The sequence below is a fragment of the Phyllobates terribilis genome, unplaced genomic scaffold (assembly GCF_046119375.1).
Source record: "Phyllobates terribilis strain yellow unplaced genomic scaffold, ASM4611937v1 Scaffold_9__5_contigs__length_417890890, whole genome shotgun sequence".
NCBI classification, from domain to species: domain Eukaryota; kingdom Metazoa; phylum Chordata; class Amphibia; order Anura; family Dendrobatidae; genus Phyllobates; species Phyllobates terribilis.
Window position 1 is genome coordinate 156446830 of NW_027362769.1, and position 21184 is coordinate 156468013.

At 44.7% G+C, this 21184-nt stretch overlaps 1 protein-coding gene across 7 annotated transcripts in view; it reads left to right on the plus strand.

Moving 5' to 3' along the window:
• The window catches only part of GTDC1 (glycosyltransferase like domain containing 1), a 471831-nt gene that overhangs the window by 428502 nt on the left and 22145 nt on the right, over nucleotides 1–21184 (plus strand). Inside the window, exon 11 of one of the 7 annotated variants that reach the window (XR_012250689.1) lies at nucleotides 4169–4288. The exons of 4 other annotated variants lie outside the window; for them this stretch is intronic. Coding sequence is in view for 1 of the 3 variants with exons in the window: in XM_073647239.1 (XP_073503340.1) it covers nucleotides 4169–4192 (24 nt within the window). In the remaining 2 variants the exon portion in view is untranslated. Of the gene's footprint in view, nucleotides 1–4168; nucleotides 4289–21184 lie in introns of those variants that run through there. 2 more of the 7 variants (XR_012250692.1, XM_073647239.1) reach the window with 2 other exon arrangements.

The following is a 21184-nucleotide window of genomic DNA, read 5'->3' on the forward strand; positions in this document are numbered from 1 at the left end:
CCAAATATGAACCGGCGCGTCGTTAATTAAAGACATTTATGATCCATTCCTCTGGTTGTGACACAGAAAACATTTATTTCTGCCATTGTAAATGTTAAGAAATAAGGCCGACTCTGTTCCTTTATGTGCGCCCATAAATCTTGTCCTCACTAAAAAGCTTCAGAGCTGCGCTCATTCTCCCGCTTTACAATAGCCCAGAGGGCATTGATAAAGTCGCACAGGAGGTCACCGAGCCTCGGAACGACACTATCTCCCCGGTCAATCCATCGTCAACTCTCAACTCTGATAAACGCCGCATGTAAATAAATACTGTAATATTGCTCTAAAAGGTGCATTTACGGGAAATAATCATTAGCTTTCTGATAGTTACAAATGATTTCAGTTCCGGGAATCTCCGTCAGCTCAATTTATCACAGATAAACAACCGCGGATCGGATTTTTACTTAGAGAAAACACGTCTGGAGAAAGTAATGGTTTTAGTTAATTCTCCGGGACATAAGACATAAGTCATCTAGGAGATCATGTTATAGCTGCTCGATACAGAGCCGTACACTGGCCAACTCATCAGGACAAAGCCTGCTAGGGAATATGGATGTCATCCAGGATGGGCCTCCCACTCAAGCCACCCAGTGCCCCTGCCAAAGTTACCCCACTGTGGTGGACTTGTCTTGGGTACGTTCACATGCTTTTTTGCAATAAGCGTTTTTTTTAGTCGCGTTTTTTGATGCGTTTTTCACTCATTCTTGTTGAGTTAAAACTGCTGCAAAAACGCTGAAAGAACTGACCTGCTGGGATTTGGCAAAAACGTATCAAGGCTCAAAATACTGAAAAAAAGAACCAGCATAGACAGGAGATTCCAGAAATCTCATCGATTATTCTGGTACTGTAAAATGCTGAATATTTTGCACATAAAATATGCAGTAAAAAACAATGCAAAAACAACATGAGGGAGCATACCCTTAAAGTATGTGCACACAAAGTCTTTTTCAGGTGGATCTGTTTTGGAAACCACCTGAAAAAGCTCTAGCGAAACGCTCAAAAGAATGACCACATGTATTTCTATGTCAAAACTATTTGCTATTCATATGTTCTGGATTTAAACGGCTTAAGGTTTCCAAACAAGTCAATCTGGTAAAAGGCGTGAGCGGACTATCCTTCAACGGCTTCTGCTCTGAAAATGCTCTTTGCTTTATAATAGAAATCAATGGGAAGGTTCAAAAGATTCCTGGGCGTATTTTTTGAGCGTTTTGACTGTTTTTACTTCAACAACTGCTAGCAGTTACATCATTGTTGATTGAAGTTAAAAAAAAAAAAACAGCTCAAAAAAGCCAATAAAAAAACACCAGGGGCAAAAATTGCTCCGGAAACTTTTCTTCTTTAGAAAACCATTTCTAAAGAGTTTGGAGTCCTCCAAACAACAGTGAGACAGATGGTGTGTAAATGGAGGAAACTCAAGACCAAGGCTTCTAATAATCTGTGAGGTGTCAAAGGAACCCAAGATGACATCTAAGCAACTAAAGGCCTCTCTCACCAGGAAGACAAGAACAGCACTGGTGTACATGGCAGGATTGCATGGAGAAAGCCTCTGCTCTCCAAAAATAACATTATTACCTGCCTGCGGTTTGTTAAAGATCACCTGGACAAGCCAGAAGAATATTGGAGAAATGTTTTATGGACGGATGAGAAAGAATTAGATCTTTTTGATTTAAATATTAAGCGTTAAGCTACTTGCCAAAATGAATTTTGGGTGAGGTTTTTTTTAACGCTGCATATTTTCGAAAAAAAGGCAAGTAACTTATTTTACTAAATGTATCAAAAACTGACTAAAAGCTCATTGTGGGAACGTAGCCTTATATGTGATTAAAAAAACACTCTGCGCTACAGTGTAAAAACCTCATACCATCTGCGACAAAATGTCTTAATATTTTCTGACTCATTTGTTTCATTCGGTTGTTTATCTGCTTTTTAGAATCTGATGTCATTTTAGGTCAAATTCATGCAGAAATCTGGAAAACTCTGAAGAGTTCACAAACTTTTACGCACCATTGATTATGTTTCTATATAAAAACTTGAGGGCAGGTTTGCACACAAAGGTGGAGTATCCCTTTAAGGTCTCTGTAGTGCGATACCGTTGTACAACACTTCAGTATGTGGCGGCCGAAAATCCATTTTATGTATTTTTTTATGACGTTTTACAGAATAGCCTTAAAGTGTTTGCATTGTGCTGGGTGGATTTGACTTTCTTTATATTCCTCTGGAATTTTTAAGACTCGGAGCGAAGACGCGCGGGGGCCGAGATAATATCAGGTGGATACGGCGTTAAGGGTCGAGCAACTACAACTCCGTGTAATCTCATAAAAAAGCGATTGTCCTCGATGCCGAAACCTTCCATGCACTGTTTTTATTTTATTTTTTTCTCCTCTTTTTCTCATTTCCAGGGAATGTCAATTTTCTCGTTGCTTGTGAGACAACTTGTAATATTCTTCAGGAGAGAGATCTCTGCTTTCAATCTGTGATAAAGCAAACGTGTAAAAATCCTCTGCAGCCATATGTTCCCCGGCGCATCCCGTCTGTCCTCACATCACAGCTCTGTCATGGGATGCATTAAATATATACATATTGCGGAGCTGTGTGTATACCGAAAAATTAATCAAATAATATCAGAAATTAAAAAAAAAAAAATAACAACCTCGCAAAACTTCTCATCGGCGTTGACCTTGCAGATCGATCTGGAAATGAAAGTGTTAAGAAGAAGCGTTCAGATGCAGGGATTGGGGAACAAATAGTGGTTTTTAACCTTTCAGAAGGAGAGATTAGGGTCCAGGAACAGCGCCACTCTTGTCCATAGGTTGCATTTGGTATTGCAGCTTAGTCCTATTCAACTGAATGAGATTGAGCTACAATACCGAGTACAGCCTACGGACGATGGTGGCGCTTTTCCAGGAAAAAAGGAGACCCCCGATAACCCTCTTACCCAGCTATCACATTTCTATAAGATCTTTCCCTAAGGCTGTGTTCATACGATGCATTCCTATTTTTCTTTTCTGCGTTTTTTTTTAAAACACAGCTATTTTGCAGCTTTCAAAATCGCTGGAATAATAATAATAATAAAAAAAAAAATGCATCATGTGAACACCAGCTAAGAAGTCAGATAAATCCTCAGGAGAGGTGGAAGATTTGTGCTAGTTTAGCTCGGAGTCACATTTTAGAAACTGATACGATATTACAAACCCTCAGCTTTGAGAATCATTCAGGCTGTGGATATAAACCATCATGCTTCAGTTCACTGATGGCAAGCAGTGGTCTTGAAAAATGGTGAGAAAATGACGCACAACATTATTGGATTTGCACCTTTTTTTTTCCCCTCTAGTTTTTACTGTTTTTTTCATTGGCGCCTTATACTTTTTACATTTGCGTCTTTTTTTTATTTTTATTTTTTAAAAAATCTATTTTATGTATCCACCTGTATTTTTTTTTTATGTTAGAATCATAGAATCATAGAATGGTAGAGTTGGAAGGGACCTCCTGGGTCATCTGGTCCAACCCCCTGCTCAAAGCAGGATTCACTAGATCATCTCAGACAGATGTCTGTCCAGCCTCTGTTTGAAGACGTCCATTGAAGGGGAACTCACCACCTCTCGTGGCAGCCTGTTCCACTCATTAATCACCTTAACTGTCAAAAAGTTTTTTCTAATATCTAATCTGTGTCTCCTCCCATTTAGTTTCATCCCATTGCTTCTAGTCTTTCCTTGTGCAAATGAGAATAAACATGATCCTTCTACAATGTGACAGCCCTTGACATATTTGTAGACAGCTATTAAGTCTCCTCTCAGTCTTCTTTTTTGCAAGCTAAACATTCCCAAATCCTGCAACCGTTCCTCATAGGACATGGTTTGCAGACCAGTCACCATTCTGGTCGCTCTTCTCTGAACTTGCTCCAGTTTGTCTATGTTCATCAATGGGGGCAGGGTTTGGGGGTTTCCTGATGTTTTTCCCCGATTTATCAATTTAAAAAAAAAAAAAAATTAAATTTTTTTTCTATGCAAATGCACTTTAGCCCTGATTTTTTTTTTTCTTTGTGCAATTTTTTGCAAAGTTTTAGCAGAATGTGGGATTCTTTGTGCTAAAAGAGTTTAAAGACAAAAACCAAGAGCATTTTTTATTTTAGGCAAAACCACGTGCGCCATTTTGAAGAACGTGGAGCAAAAAGTGTCAAGGAATGCAACAAGTGGAAAGAATAAGAAAAGAAAAGCGACTCAAGAAATAAAGCAAATGATGAATCAGGCGCAGATCTGCACGGCCCCAAGCGGTTTACGCCTGTTTTCTACTCCACATCTTGTCTACATTTCTTGCTTTAGCTCAAGGATGTGCCAAATTAATTATAGGAATATTCTTAAGTTTGGAAGTTATCCCCTTTCCATGGGATAAATTCTCCATTGTTGGAGGTCCCACCCTTAGGACCCCCTCATTGAGCCTGAGAATCGGGGCTCTGAAGAAGCTCGGTGTGAATGGAGTGTGCGCTGATCAATCAGGTGCACTGCTGCTCCATTCACTCTTTGAGTTCATGCAGACGACCATATAAGTTGGACGAGTGCTGTCCGTAGTTTTGATGGGTAGCACTCGTGCCCACGTTATTCAATGAGGCCGTCCACATGTCCGATTTTTTCCTTTGACCACTCGAAAAGTAGCAGCATTCATAATTTGCCTCCGCTGATCGGAACGCACTCGGCCATTCAAATCTATGGGTCTGTGGAACACATCATACCGCACTTGGATGACATTCGAGTGCGGTCCGATTTTCACGGACAGATTATGTGAAGAAGGTGGAGAAACTTTTTTTTTTATTATTATTTTTTCCCCACCACATCCAAGTTTTTTCGGAGATGGGGGGAAAAAAAATAAAAAAGTTTCTCCACCTTCTTCACATAATCTGTCCATGAAAATAGAACCGCACTCGAATGTCATCCAAGTGCGGCACGATGTGTTCCATAGCCCCATAGATTTGAATGGCCGAGTGTGATCCGGAGGCAAATCTGACCGATTTTCTGGGATGAGAGACAAACAGTCGTGTGACCCTAGCCTTAATGCCGAGATAGCCGAGGGCAGCTTTGGTCTTTGACACTCCCATAAGAATGAATGTGCATGTGATTGATCGCCATTCAATCAGCAAGACTGGTTCTCTGGATCGTTGGGGGGTCCCACTGGTCGGACCCACAGGGATCGGGAAGTTATCCCCTATCCAACAGATAGGAGAAGGAGAAAACTTCTAAACTTAATACTCCTTTGAAAGGTGCCCCCCATAATGAATTTGGGGCATCTTACTCCAGTGCACTTTTGATCAAGGTCAGCGTACAAAACTCCAGTCCTGATCAATCGGGGCCAAGGCAAATTGGAAAATGGCAAAAGTTTTAGTTAACCCTTTTAATGCCTCGTGTTTTATTTCCTTAGTACGCCACCTGACGTCTAAACAGACCCTACAGATCCGCCGCTGGAAAGTCTCGCTACGAGCTTGTTGAATATCACTTTACGTTTGTCACTAAGCTGCCACTGTTGATATATGTTCCTTGCACCGGTTCATGAAAAGTGTATGAGAGTCTAATTCCATACTCCGAGCGCCTAATTGACTTCAGCAATGTATTTCACAGTTCCGCATTAGAAGAAACGGTTTTCAAAAATCTCCTAATAATATAAAATATCACATTCCCCCTCCCCCCCACCATCCACCTCCCGAAAAACAAGTGTGACTCAGGCCCGCATGACATTTACATGAGTAAGTCGTCCAAAAAGAAAATTTGACCAAACACCAAAGTCGTCAATTTAACAGCTGCCACAACAGCCAGCGACGGGCGCAGCCAGGAACAAGGACTTAAGGACCTCGGCCAAAAAGTCAGGTGTCGAGGCTGGAAAGAATATGCTGAAGATCAGTTGGCATTTTGGGCAGCCGGCCCGGTGAGTTTTTTTGGATCCATTCTGGACCACAGCAGGAGCGGGATTTCAAGTCTAACTGACATTGTCAGCCGAGCGCCGTCAAGGTATTTTTCACATTAACGTAATACAATAGTGAATTCACGTTGAGCATTCGGCTTTGACGTGACGCTGGGAAATGTACGGCCAATTAAAGGAGAAATCAGACGAGAATTTTCATTTATTTAATTAGGTATCTTAATGGGCAAGGGCATTGCTCAAGAATTAAGAGTCGTTACTATTTATCCACACGCTAGGTGATAACTTGCTGATCGGTGCAGGGCTGAATGATGTGACCCGCACCGATCAGCAAGATGGGGAATTTTTATCGCTGACGGGGAAGTACTTTTCCCGTTACAAGATGGAGCTGCAGATTGGACGCTCATTTGCCACTTTATTCATTCTCTACTGAACTGTCGGAAAAAAGCCAAGATCGGCAGTGACATAGAGAATGAATGGAGCCGCAGTCTAGTGTGCGCATTAACACTCCACTGCCCCTTTCTGCAAATTGGTCCACTCCCAGCGGTCAGACGCCGACCAATTAAAAAGTTATCACAAATCCAGCTTGTTTTCACCGGACAACCCATTTAATGGTTATGTCAAACCTATGGGTACCATTGAAAATAGTAGAAGACAGACCCAAACCACCCATCTTTGAAGGCCACTCCAGCACCAGTACTGAGCCCACTGTGTCCTTCAATGATCTCACACCAAGCTTTTGCCTTTGCAGACTTTTTTTTTAATCAATGCTCCAGATTTATTGGATGCAACTCGAATGTACATTATTATAATCTGATGTCGTTGCAGATCCAAGACGATAAGAAACAAGTAAAAAAAAATTAAGAAAATTATGTTCACCCGGCCCTCACCTGTCCGGGGGGCACGGTCCCGCTCCAGTCCTCCTCTTTGATCTGGTCACCGAAGCGGTCTTCTCTGAGCCATCTTCGCCGGTTTCTGGCCCCAAGCATCTTTGGCGTCTCCTGCACTGACGAGGCTGTGATATAACAATAAATTGTACGTCATGATGTTGCACATTAGTCCGAGCAGGAAACTCCAGTCCAATTCTGGTGAATTCAAACTTTTTTTTAATGAAATCTGAAACACATTCGATTTTCTCATCTGTAAAAATAGTTATTTCCATAGGTCTCTTTGGAAAAAGTTTTCTGCATTGAGGATTTTACCAGGATTTTTCCCATGACTTGCAGGCGACGTCACAAAGCCTTAGCATACGCACAATATCCAGAAAAAAACGTGTTCCTGCAATGCCTGGATTGAGCACATGCCAGTTACCAAGATTGCTGAAGTCTGTGATTAACTGCAGCAGTCAGGTGACTAGAAGAGAGTGTATCATCTACATAATTAACATCCTATGATGCCCTTTTTAGTCGCTTGACCGCTGCAGCCAATCACACCCTTCAACCCTGTGACTTTCATAAAGAGCAAGTATCACTTCCTTACCCTCCAGAGTATCCTGGGTTGGATCTACGGGGATACCGACAGGTGGGTATGCCACTATTTTCCTTTATTTTTCCTTAAAGGGGTTCTCTAGTTCCCCAGTGGCAGTTTACTTCGAAAAAAACAGCAAAAAAGAAAAAAAACACTCTACATTACGCAGCCTCCTTGGGTCCAGTGTTGAGTATCTGGTGTCTGTTATTGTCTGCCAGAGTTGACAGCATGAGCCGCTCATATCTGTTGTGCTCACTGATTGGCTGCAGTGCTGTTAGTGTGAAGTTAGCGCTGCAGCACTGTTAATGTTATGTTAGCGCTGCAGCACTGTTAACGTTATGTTAGCACTGAAGCACTGTTAACATGTTAGCGCTGCAGCACTATTAATGTTATGTTAGCGCTGCAGCACTGTTACTGTGACGCTAGCGCTGCAGCACTGTTAACGTTATCTTAGCACTGCAGCATTGTTAATGTTATGGTAGCGCAGCAGCACTGTTAACGTTATGCTAGCGCTGCAGCACTGTTAATGTGACGTTAACATTGCAGACAATAACAAACACTGGGAGCAGCGACAGAGACTCAGTGCTGGACCCGAGGATGATGAGTAAAGCAAGTATTTTTATTTTTTAAACAAAGCTGCAGCCGGGTAACAGAGGTTTTCTGAAACTGGAAAACCTCTTTAAGCAGAATGTGTCCTCTGTCACCCCGTGGTGCACATAAAGGATGTGCTTTCTCCAAACTTGAGCTGATTGTCCCATCACCCCCCCCCCCCACCAGTATTTTATACCACCCTCTCCATTATTATTTCAGGTGTTTAATAACCACTTATCCACATTTACTGCAGCGCCCAGAGCTCCAGACACCTGTACTGTATTTACTAGGACCATTGTAGGGCTCCATACAAAGGAGGACTCTTTACAACCCGGGGAATCAGCATAATTAAATTTACATCAGTACAAAACCCCCTGGATCTCCTCCTTCCCCTCCATATGCAGATAGAAGCATTTGTATAAGGTAACTCGTAAAGAAAAAGAAGACTTTCTAGGAGAGGAAGATTTAGGTGAAAGCCTAAATAGGATTTGTATATTGTCCTGGGGTTCACCTTAAAACTCAACACAAGTGATTAGTAGCCGCAAAGAGGTAAAACCCCATTTACCATCTGAATGGCCGGAGTGACGGAGGACTCAGCGTGAGATGTGCATTTTACAATATACTCCTGTTCCACTGCCTCCTTTTATTTTTGTTTTATTCCCCTTTTATTTTTTGGGGAGTTTTTTTTTTTGCACAGGGGAAACCCTTATTGACACCCGGCTGGTCACATGAGAACGCGGCGGACAAGGACGAGGAGAATTCCTTCAGATGAAAACTGACATTGAGGATCAGGGGTTAATTTCTGGAACAGAAACATTTGCATACAAATGAAAAATGATGGGATTTTTCTCTTCTAAATTTTCAATGTCATCAGCATCAAACAGCGGCCTGCACTCCCTTGCTGTTTGAAGAATATTCATTACTTGTGAGGAAGGGGGCACCTTGTTTTGTATTAATCACAATTGCAGGTCAATGACTTAATTTAAGGGGCTCTGTCTGAAGTGCCACTCACTCCTCGCTCCGCGCCCGGAGCTTTTGTGCTTCCAACAGGTCTCGGATAAAAGAAGCGCTGCGCTGACGGAGCGATGGGATGGGAAAAAGTTGTCCATTTTACCAGGGTGGTGGGAGGGTGGGGGTCTCATCGGTATCTCACATCTATGCTGGGGGTAAGGGCGGCACACACAGGCCATTACACAATGCAGACATTAATAAGAACCTGTCGATAATTATGGACAGGTTGAAAAATTGTACCATGAACCTGTGCGGTTGGCAATTCTTGCTTTTTCTTACTACCCTCATATAAGTGTAAAGAAAAGTTTTTCAACTTTCTAAAATACTTTGCTGATTAATTTTCTCCCCAATTTATAGACTTCTGCTTACTGTCAGTAAGTGAAGAAATAGTTCTTTCGCCTCATTTTTGCTCCATACGGAGCTCATACACTTCACAAACACAACAGAAAGTACTGTATATATAATACACACAGAGCACACATGTAATGTGTAGGTCCCAATAATCCATCCTGCCCACTACACAAAGGGCTGGACATGCATGGAGCAGATATAGGCCAATGGACTTGGCACCTCAAATCCTGGCACAGGCCAAAGTTAGTTGGGTGCCAGTGCGCCCCTGCACTTCCTAAAAAGGACTCAGGCACATGTGTCCTTCCTTATCTTTCCTCGTGGTTCGAGATGAAAGATGACCAGCTCTAAAAAAAAAAAAAAAAAAAGATTATGTGATACTCTGTTGAGAGATGATTATGCTATATGTATCTCTAATGTGTCCACCCAGTGGTTGCGATGAGGATTGCAACCTATTGAGAGTTTTACAAATTTATAGAATTTGTGGAAGTCCTTTAAAGAGTAAGCATTATTAGAATTTTTATTTCATGAATCAATTAAATTAAGCAACTTTGTAATATATTTAATCAAATAAATTTGTTTTTTTTCCCCCTGGACTGATCTCTTACTCTCAATTCATTGGTAAAATGTGGATTCGATGAAGACAGATTATATCACTGAGATAGGAGATGATAGTTGGTGGTTATAAAATTCCATGGAGAGTGAGGAGCTAGAGGCCAACTTGTTCTCCTGAAACAACAGTTACAGTTCTCCATAGAACTTTGTGAGCACCAACTGTCATCTCCTACCTCAGTTATGGGGAGATTTTCATTTACTGAAGACAGATTTACCCAAATATTTCAGAATTTTGAGAATGAAAGATCAGACCAGGAAAGAAGCAGATTTTCACATGTTTCTTATTTTCTGAAAAAAAAATTAAAAAGGAGTGTGACATGTTGACAAGAGTCATAGAAAGGTAAGGGTGGAACCAAGTATATGTATACTAATACTGTCTGGGACTGTCCACATGTTTCCAGAGATGAGGGGTGAGGCTTCCACAAAACCTGCCCACAACAAGGCAGTTGTGTATAGGATTGGGGGCAGTCCCTGGAAAAATAAGGGGCAGGAACAAAGCGGAGTTAAATAACCAACACCAATGGGTATATGTTCCTTGGGTGACTTGGTTTGGCATCCACTTTGGATGGCCCTTTGGATGACCTTGGTTTAGCATCCACTTTGGTACTCTGTAACAGTTTGACCAGGATAGTGCACCGACACTCCATTGTCAGTTTCCTGGTCTCCTCTTTCGATTACTATCTGCACATCATGATGTCTTAAGAGTCTAGTAATCGAAGAGCAACCCTGGATGCCAAAACTGGACTACCGGCCCAAGGAGTATCAAAGTGGTCACCAAACAAGAGGCGCCAAATCTTTGATTTGCCAAATGCTACCACAAACTTGGCTTGATGAGCTGTCACGGCTGTATCAAGTGTGACAGACAGTCGCTTTGGATCCGGTTGTAGAAGGTCACTGCGCTTGGCATTGCAGACGCCTTCTTGATTCTCTCATCTCTGTAGTGTAGTGATATGCTTCTCCCTTTAGGACTCAGCAGCGACTTCCACCTTTTGATGCTAATTGACACACCCTTCCTTGATAGCTAAATACTCTGTGTCTCCAGAGAGTTGCCGGTGATAGTTCTATGTTCTTCTGTCCATACCTGGAGTACTAGTAGTCTGCTAGTTTCTTCTTGGACTTCCTGTGGAGAACAGTTGGCGTTATCTTTCTGGTGTCTGCTCAAGCTAAGTGTATCCCCTTTGTTTGTTTACGTTGTTGTCTTTAGTTTCAGTGTGGCCTGATTAGTGTTCACCCTGTCCCCTCCCTATCTAGGGCCTAGCTCTAGAGACATTCAGGGATTAGGTTTCCTGCTCGGCGATAGGTGCAGAACCTATATAGGGACAGTAGGGTAGGCAAGGTGATATTAGATCTGCCTAGGGGTCTGCACTCTCCTTTTCCCTAGTTGTTGAGCTCCCTTCCCCCTCTTCCCATCATTGTACAATTGTTCCTTCCCTCACCTTGTGTGAGAAGCAGAGGAGGTCATAGTTGCTCCACCTGACATGAGTCCCCAAGCACAGTGGGCTCTTGGATGTTGCCATGTTTGCCCGGTGTGATGATGGCCATACAGTACCCATACAGAAGTGCAACCATGGTAGGAGACACAAAATAGTATGACAGTACCTGCCCCCTACATTGAGGCTACCAGGACCAAGGAGACACCCAGAAAAGCCGCCACTTTCTCAGTATTTTTTTTTTTACTATCGTATTATCTTCTAATAATCTATTTATCAGCTATCTGGAAAAATTATCTGAGTAGACTTTGGCTAAAACGTGACACTGCGCCCATGTAATGAGCCCCCGCTGAGCCCAAAAAAAAAAATGTAAATCAACCTTCCAGGACTTAGTGCGAATATCATTTCTCAGTGTTTATACAGTAGTCAGCTTCAATGTTAATAGGTTATGGAAGACTGTACTGCGGAGAAGTGAGGCAAAAAAAAAAAAAGATTAAAATCATGTCTTACAAAATCTGGTGAAGAGGGCACAGTCCTAATTAGCGATATCGTGCAATATTTCTTTCCATCCAGGTCCCTGAGTGACAGTGGCGTACGACTACAGAGTCGACTGGAACTTGATTTCATTCCAGTGTGTAGACAAAATTCTAACTTCAAAGAAAATGTTCTATCTCCCAACTCCAGCTCCTGAGTGCTCTGGAAGTATAATATAGATGGGTTTAGCAATCCCTGCTGAGAAAAGGGCAATTTGACACTGAATCTGCTATTAAGGCACCATAAAAATACTGACTTTAGATAACTGCTCAATATCACAGGAAATATTCCCCATGAAATTCATAAAGTATGTTGGGTGACTTTTATTTCTCATGAAACGTTCTTTTTATTTTTTTTAATGTGATTTTTTTTTTTTTTACATAACATTCCCGGCTTCAGTTTCAAACAGCAGACGAAGGATAATATTGGGTTAGTTTTATGGCACATAACCCCTGTAGTTCTTTATATTTTTTTCACAAAGTGAAAGTTATTGCCTGTTTATTTTTTCAATCGATTCATTAATTTCCCATTATCTCCTTTTATACAAAAATATGGGTCTTCTCTTGAGCTGACCCTATACTCTAGATTTTGTTTTCCTCAATCTGTTTGACTCTCCCAAACCTCGAAGCAGTGGTGTATATAGGAAAGAAATAATACACATAGAAAGGAGCACCCAAGACAGAAGGGCTTGTTATTTTTTAACCCTTTCCCACAATTCTCCACCTCCTTTGTCCATAACAAAAGGGTTCTTAAGGAGGACAGGTTCTGGTCCACAGATAAGACCAATTTGATTGCACTGCTGCATATGGCATATGTACACCATAGGATAAGTAATGTATGTACACAGTGACTGTGTGTGACGCTCGCAGCCCTACCCTGGGAGATGGGGGACTCGGAGCCGGATCCTATCTTGTTGGTGGGGTGGGGTTTTTACTCACGGTGGAGAGTACAGCTGCAAGGCTTCTCCCTGCTCCTCGCGGAGTTCTGCGGTCACCAGGAACGGAGGTCCGACAACCTCCGAGTAATTCAAGTGCTCAATCAGGACCCCAGCACCAGAGTGTTCCTAGACTTCAGACCGGGTCCTTTCTTGTCTGTGTGTGTGTAGATAGGCCGGGTCTCCCTCTGGACTTCGCTCAGAAAAAGGGTACGGGGTGGCAGCTCCGCTCCTTCCGTTACCCGGTGGGATCCTCTGGGCCTACCGGGCTTCCCTGACCAGGACGTAGAGTAGCAAGGTCAGGTGTAGGGGGCCGGTACCCCTCTTGCAGCCGGAATCCCTCTGGCTAGACCAGAATAGCGAGGACAGGTGGCGTATACCGCTCCGTCTGCATCCCCCTGGGATCCTTTTGCGGTGGAGCTACACTCCTAAGCTCCGGGCCTTCTTGGTCATGGTCCTTGACCGGGTTGAGACATACATTATCTGCAACCTGCCCCTCGACCCAAGGCCAGGGTACGAGGGTCGTGTCCCCATCCGCTGCAGGTTCTCCCAGAAGCCACGTTCAGGGAGGGAGATCACAATCAAAGAACCGTGAGCCAAGATGGCTGCTTATTAAATATGAAATATTAAGTGTCACTAAATGTGAGTCCTCCACCCTCACCCACTAATTAGTTCCCCCCTATCTCTTGGTTCCCCAGTCTCCCGTTTTCCAGTAGGGGCAGCACACTAGTGCCTACTAGCCCCCTCTGGTGGGAGAAGTGTGGTGTTGGATGTGGAGGTGGGGTCCTGACCATTGCACCATTCTTACCTCAAAGGAGGAACACCACATCCCATTAAAGAGGTGCAGCATCCCTGTGGCGGTCGAACCCTCAGGGGCGCCACATTCCCACCTGGTGAAACACAGCACGTCCGCGGGCTGCAAAGAGAGCAAAACCTGGTACAGTCTTTTTATATTTTCATAACAGTAAACAATCTTCCCATTATGGGAGGCACTTCTCCTTTAACGTTACAAACTGTACATAATATAAAGGTACAAAAGTATAAAAATATAAAAGTATAAAACCATCCAGAGACATTTATGCATACACAGACGAGTTAAAGTGCAAGGGCGAAGAGTCAGTTCAGAAGCACGAGGGACCTGTCCCAAACCCCCAACGTAGGCCCTGGGGTGGCTGCAGGGCATGAAGATCCCGAGTTGGACTTCCAGGAGAGCCACTCCATGCAGGTTTTCCTTCTGAGGTAGAAATAGCCGCGGTTTTACATAAAACCAATAAGGAGCACCTAAAGAGATGCAAACTATTTACAGATACAGTTATATGAAAAAGTTTGGGCACCCCTATTAATCTTAAGCTTAATGTTTTATAAAAATTGGTGTTTTTGCAACAGCTATTTCAGTTTGATATATGTAATAACTGTTGGACACAGTAATGTTTCTGCCTTGAAATGAGGTTTATTGTGCTAACAGAAAATGTGCAATCTGCATTCAAACAAAATTTGACAGGTGCATAAGTATGGGCACCCTTATCATTTTCTTGTTTTAAATACTCCTACCTACTTTTTACTGACTTACTAAAGCACTTTTTTTGGTTTTGTAACCTCATTGAGCTTTGAACTTCAGAGCCAGGTGTATGCAATCATGAGAAAAGCTACTTAAAGTGGCCACTTGCAAGTTGTTCTCCTGTTTGAATCTCCTCTGAAGAGTGGCATCATGGGCTCCTCAAAACAATTGTCAAATGAGCTGAAAACAAAGATTATTCAACATAGTTGTTCAGGGGAAGGATACAAAAAGCTGTCTCAGAGATTTAACCTGTCAGTTTCCACTGTGAGGAACATAGTAAGGAAATGGAAGAACACAGGGACAGTTCTTGTTAAGGCCAGAAGTGGCAGGCCAAGAAAAACATCAGAAAGGCAGAGAAGAAGAATGGTGAGATCAGTCAAGGACAATCCTCAGACCTCCTCCAGAGAGCTGCAGCATCAACTTGCTGCAGATGGTGTCACTGTGCATCCGTCAACTATACAACGCACTTTGCACAAGGAGAAGCTGTATGGGAGAGTGATGCGAAAGAAGCCGTTTCTGCACACACGCCACAAACAGAGTCGACTGAGGTATGCAAAAGCACATTTGGAGAAGCCAATTTCTTTTTGGAAGAAGGTCCTGTGGACTGATGAAACCAAGATTGAGTTGTTTGGTGATACAAAAAGGCGTTATGCATGGCGTCAAAAAAACACAGCATTCCAAGAAAAACACTTGCTACCCACAATAAAATTTGGTGGAGGTTCCATCATGCTTTGGGGCTGTGTGGCCAATGCCGGCACCGGGAATCTTGTTAAAGTTGAGGGATGCATGGATTCCACTCAGTATCAGCAGATTCTTGACAATAATGTTCAAGAATCAGTGATAAAGTTGAAGTTACGCAGGGGATGGATCTTTCAGCAAGACAATGATCCAAAACACTGCTCCAAATCTACTCAGGCATTCATGCAGAGGAACAATTACAATGTTCTGGAATGGCCATCCCAGTCCCCAGACCTGAATATCATTGAACATCTGTGGGATCATTTGAAGAGGGCTGTCCATGCTCGGCGACCATCAAACTTAACTGAACTGGAATTGTTTTGTAAAGAGGAATGGTCAAAAATACCTTCATCCATGATCCAGGAACTCATTAAAAGCTACAGGAAGCGACTAGAGGCAGTTATTTTTGCAAAAGGAGGATCTACTAAATATTAATGTCACTTTTCTGGTGAGGTACCCATACTTATGCACCTGTCAAATTTTGTTTGAATGCAGATTGCACATTTTCTGTTAGTACAATAAACCTCATTTCAAGGCAGAAACATTACTGCGTCCAACAGTTATTACATATATCAAACTGAAATAGCTGTTGCAAAAACACCAATTTTTATAAAACAATAAGCTTAAGATTAATAGGGGTGCCCAAACTTTTTCATATAACTGTAAGGACAAATGTCTCTAGAAACCAGGGGAGCAAATTAAAACATAAACATCAACATAATAACTTTGAACAGGTTACAGCCGCCGGGGCTGCTTAATTCTCGGGTCCCCACCGGGGAAAAGGCTCATTCCTCCCGACGGAGGCTGACCGGTCTCTGATTGGCCGAGCGCGAGGGGGCATCGCTCCCGGACACCTTGTGGACATCCAGGGCGTACCACCCCCACACCCCGTGATGGCGGGTGTACGTGACTATGTCACCCGGGAAGAGGTTCCGGCCAGGGTGTCCCTTTTTCCCGCCGGCTGACAAAGACGTCGTGCTCGTGCTGGGAACTCCGGATGAATCCCCATCCCGCCTCATGGTGGAAGCGGACTACTTGCCCCTCCACGCGGGGACTTGGACGGGTTGCTTCTTCCTGGCGGGCCCGGGATTTTGCAGCCTTGGCGCGCACCTCGAGGTGCTTGCAGCGAACTTCCCTCTGGCGTTGCTCCCTGCTGAGCTGGAGGATTTGTTGACGGCACAACTCACTCCTCCTACGTGCTTCAGCCCGGGTCTCCCGGGGGAAGCCCATCAGGTCCCCCCACTCTTCAGCCGCCGGCCAGGTGACTGTCGGTGAGGGCAGCGGTGACAGTAGGGGCTGCTGCAAGTCCTCTAGAAGTGCGGACCAGTCCGGGTTGGGGTCGGTGGATACCCCAGCAGACTCAGGTTCCTCCAGGTCGGGAGTTGGGAGGCAGTGCAGGTAGCAGAGGCTTCCAGCTCCGGGGCAAGGACCTGCTCCCAGGTGACCGTGCCGGGCAGCAGGTACTCGGTCATGAGATCCAGGAGAGGCACGGTGGGCTCAGCAGCCGGGACAGGGGTATCACACTCACCCACTCCGGGGCTGCTCGCGACCTCTGTTGCAGCCTCCTTCTGCGCTGCTGCTCCTTGGCGGCGGGTCCGGATGTGCAGCAGCATTTCTTCCCGCCATGCAGCAGATGCCGCTTGCTGGGCCTCAGCCATTCTCCGAGCGAGACCCGGGGCTTCCTGGCAGAGAAACTCTATCTCCCGCTGTTAGGATTGTGCCACTTCGCTCCCTGATGGGAGAAGAACCTGGGCCGGATTCGGAAGGTTCCGCCTGACTCGCTCCAGCAGCATCCATGTCCGCTCCTGAAGATTGCGAGTCTCCATCTGCTATGGCCGCACCTTGTTGTTTTTCCCTTCCCTCATCTTTTTGGGGCGGCTCCAGGGCGGTCGGCTGACAGGCACGCCTTCGTTCAGCCCATCCGATTTTCCAGTAGGGGCAGCACACTAGTGCCTACTAGCCCCCTCTGGTGGGAAAAGTGTGGTGTTGGATGTGGAGGTGGGGTCCTGACCATTCACCGCTCTTACCTCAAAGAAGGAACACCACACCCCATTAAAGAGGCGCAGCATCCCTGTGGCGGTCGAACCCTCAGGGGCGCCACAACTGCACCAGTAGAATAGTGAGTGCAGCTCTAGAGAATAATACAGGATGTAACTCAGGATCAGTAATGTAATGTACAGTCATGGCCAAAAGTTTTGAGAATGACACCAAAATTATATTTTCACATGATCTGCAGGCCTCTGGTTTTATTAGTGTTTGTCTGATGTTTATATCACATACAGAAATATAATTGCAATCATATTATGAGTACCAATAGGTTATATTGACAGTTAGAATGCGTTAATGCAGCAAGTCAATATTTGCAGTGTTGCCCCTTCTTCTTCAAGACCTCAGTAATTCTCCTTGGCATGCTCTCAATCAACTTTTGGGCAAAATCCTGACTGATAGCAGTCCATTCTTGCATAATCAATGCTTGCATTTTGACAGAATTTGTTGGTTTTTGTTTGTCCACCCGTCTCTTGATGATTGACCACAAGTTCTCAATGGGATTAAGATCTGGGGAGTTTCCAGGCCATGGACCCAAAATCTCTATGTTTTGTTTCATGAGCCATTTATGTTATCACCTTTACTTTATGGCAAGGTGCTCCATCATGCTGGAAAAGGCATTGTTGGGCGCCAAACTGCTCTTGGATGGTTGGGAGAAGTTGCTCTTGGAGGACATTCTGGTACCATTCTTTATTCATGGCTGTGTTTTTAGGCAAGACTGTGAGTGAGCCGATTCCCTTGGCTGAGAAGCAACCCCACACATGAATGGTTTCAGGATGTTTTACAGTTGGCATGAGACAAGACTGGTGGTAGCGCTCACCTCTTCTTCTCCGAATAAGCTGTTTTCCAGATGTCCCAAACAATCGAAAAGGGGATTCATCAGAGAAAATGACTTTGCCCCAGTCCTCAGCAGTCCACTCCCTGTACCTTTTGCAGAATATCAGTCGGTCCCTGATGTTTTTTCTGGAGAGAAGTGGCTTCTTTGCTGCCCTCCTTGAAACCAGCCCTTGCTCAAAGAGTCTCCGCCTCACAGTGCGTGCAGAAGCACTCACACCAGCCTGCTGCCATTCCTGAGCAAGCTCGGCACTGCTGGTAGTCCGATCCCGCAGCTGAAACAGTTTTAAGATACGGTCCTGGCGCTTGCTGGTCTTTCTTGGGCGCCCTGGAGCCTTTTTGACAACAATGGAAGCTCTCTCCTTGAAGTTCTTGATGATGCGATAGATTGTTGACTGAGGTGCAATCTTTGTAGCTGCGATACTCTTCCCTGTTAGGCCATTTTTGTGCAGTGCAATGATGGCTGCACGTGTTTCTTTAGAGATAACCATGGTTAACTGAAGAGAAACAATGATACCAAGAACCAGCCTCCTTTTAAAGTGTCCAGTGATGTCATTCTTACTTAATCATGACTGATTGATCGCCAGCCCTGTCCTCATCAACACCCACACCTGTGTTAATGGATCAATCACTAAAACGATGTTAGCTGCTCCTTTTAAGGCAGGACTGCAATGATGTTGAAATGTGTTTTGGGGGTTAAAGTTCATTTTCTGGGCAAATATTGACTTTGCAAGTACAGTAATTGCTGTTAAGCTGATCACTCTTTGACATTCAGGAGTATATGCAAATTGCCATTACAAAAAATGAAGCAGTAAACTTTGGAAAAATTACTATTTGTCTCATTCTCAATACTTTTGGCCATGACTGTATGTACATAGTGACTGCATCAGCAGAATAGTGAGTGCAGCTCTGGAGTATAATACAGGATGTAACTCAGGATCAATACACGATCAGTAATGTAATGTATGTACACAGTGACAGCACCAGCAGAATAGTGAGTGCAGCTCTGGAGTATAATGCAGGATGCAACTCAGGATCAGTACAGGATCAGTAATGTATGTATGTACACAGTGACTGCACCAGCAGAATAGTGAGTGCAGCTCTGGAGTATAATATAGGATGTAACTCAGGACCAGTACAGGGTAAGTAATGTAATGTATGTACACAGTGACTGTATCAGCAGAATAGTGAGTGCAGCTCTGGAGTATAATATAGGATGTAACTCAGGATCAGTAACGTATGTATGTACACAGTAACTGCACCAGCAGAGTAGTGAGTGCAGCTCTGGAGTATAATACAGGATGTAACTCAGGATCAGTAATGTAATCTATGTACATGACTCGCCCCCTGGGCCGTGGGGCACTCGGATCCGGGCAATAATGGAACGATGGGAGTAGTAGTGGCAACCCGGTTCCGCAGCTCAGGGTGGTCAGACCAGTGGTAGTCTTTCAGATGTTTTAGATAATGTCCGACTACGCCACCCGTGGATTGCGGTTATTAGGAACCGCCGCTGCAAGGCAGTCCGCTGGGGCTGATGATGTGTGCAGCTGGGATGGTGCGGCCCCAGGGCAGTGTAGTGGATGTTGGGGGTGATGGTAGTGAGAGTCCCAGTGCTGATAGTGCTGGAGGAGCAAGGAGCACGCAGACAACAGGTTGCAGTCCAGGGTCTTTACTAGAACAGGTAAATTGACCCACAAACAGTCCCGGCTAGGAGGGGACCTGGATGTCTGAGAGCAACGGGGAAATTGGCCCTGGTCAGGGTGAGGGTATAGGCCTACCGTGCTTTCTGTGCTCCTTCTGGCTATCTCCTCCTTATAGAGTAACAACCCACGTTTCCGAGCTCTCCGTGTATTCTCGCCTGTATGGCCTGCGACGTGGGTTCCTTTCTGCTCCCAGCCTTGTACGGCTTTGCTGGTCCCTCCTGTTGTGGCAGGGCCTCCAGGCTTCTTAGGCCAAGGAATATCCAGTCCCCTGCGGACTGGTTATCTGCTGGAGAATGTGGAATCCTCCCAGCCTCAGACACCAAAGTCTTGTAAATTAAGTCCTCTTTCTGCCAAGACAGGCTCTCTTCGCCTCTTGTCTCTGGCTTGTGGCTCTCCTACTGCCACACTTCCTCTTAGGTGCAATACAACTGTCCCTCTCTGCTCTGGGACCTGAATCCTGAGACAGGTCGTCCAGCTCTCTGTAACCCTGCCCCCAGCACCAGCTTTTATATGGGCAGCCTGCTCCCCCTACTGGCCTGAGACAGGAGGCATTGCATGCTAATGTTCCCCTGACTAGAGAACCTCCCCCTTGCTCTCAGACACAGCTTTATTACATTTTGTGGCATCCAGGCCAGGGTGACACATTCCCCCCTAGTAAAATTTAGTACTCCGGGACTAAACAAGAAACAAGAACAATATGCATAACCATAAAACACGAGTAGACAAACGACGCACAGGTTGAGTTCTTAAGGTCACAGTGTGGTCTGTGACCGGGTGTCCATATCACCAACCCAACGGGGAGCCTTAACCAGGTGGGGGTCTGTCCTACCCCAAGTCCTTTACAGTCTTAGTTCATTCCTGGGTTAGGCTCCAAACGCAGTCCATACAAGGTCCCGGTTATAAAAAGTCCATAACCTGTGAGTCCTTACAGTAGCTGCAAGAAACTGAAACACAGAATTACCAAACATGCATGTAACTTGGCAAACATTTCAACATTTGGCAACAGGGTTATTTACAATTAGTGCACCCTATATTCTCCAGCGAGCGGGTATCTGCCCCTTTGTGCTCCTGGTTGATCTCCTTAACCCACTGTCTGGTGGTGGACCGACCTGGCTTTCCCCACTAGCGTTAGGGGTACAGCTACCAGCTGGGTTTACAGGTAGGGCAGGCAGCTGTCTGCGGGTCCTTTGGCTTACCGCAGGCATGGCAGGCTCACTGTCAGCAGAGGGTTGACTCTCCTGGGCTGCTGGTACAGGCTCTTCTGCCTCTGGAACTGCTTGCTCCTCTTCACCTTCCGGCTCTGGTGCAGGTTGTTGCACAGTCGGTTGCAGGAAATGCAGGACGGGTACCACTATGGCATCGTTTATCCGAGTCCAGGACTGAGGGAACTCTCCGAGAACGGTGCTGATCATTTCTTCCTTGTCCTCTGCGG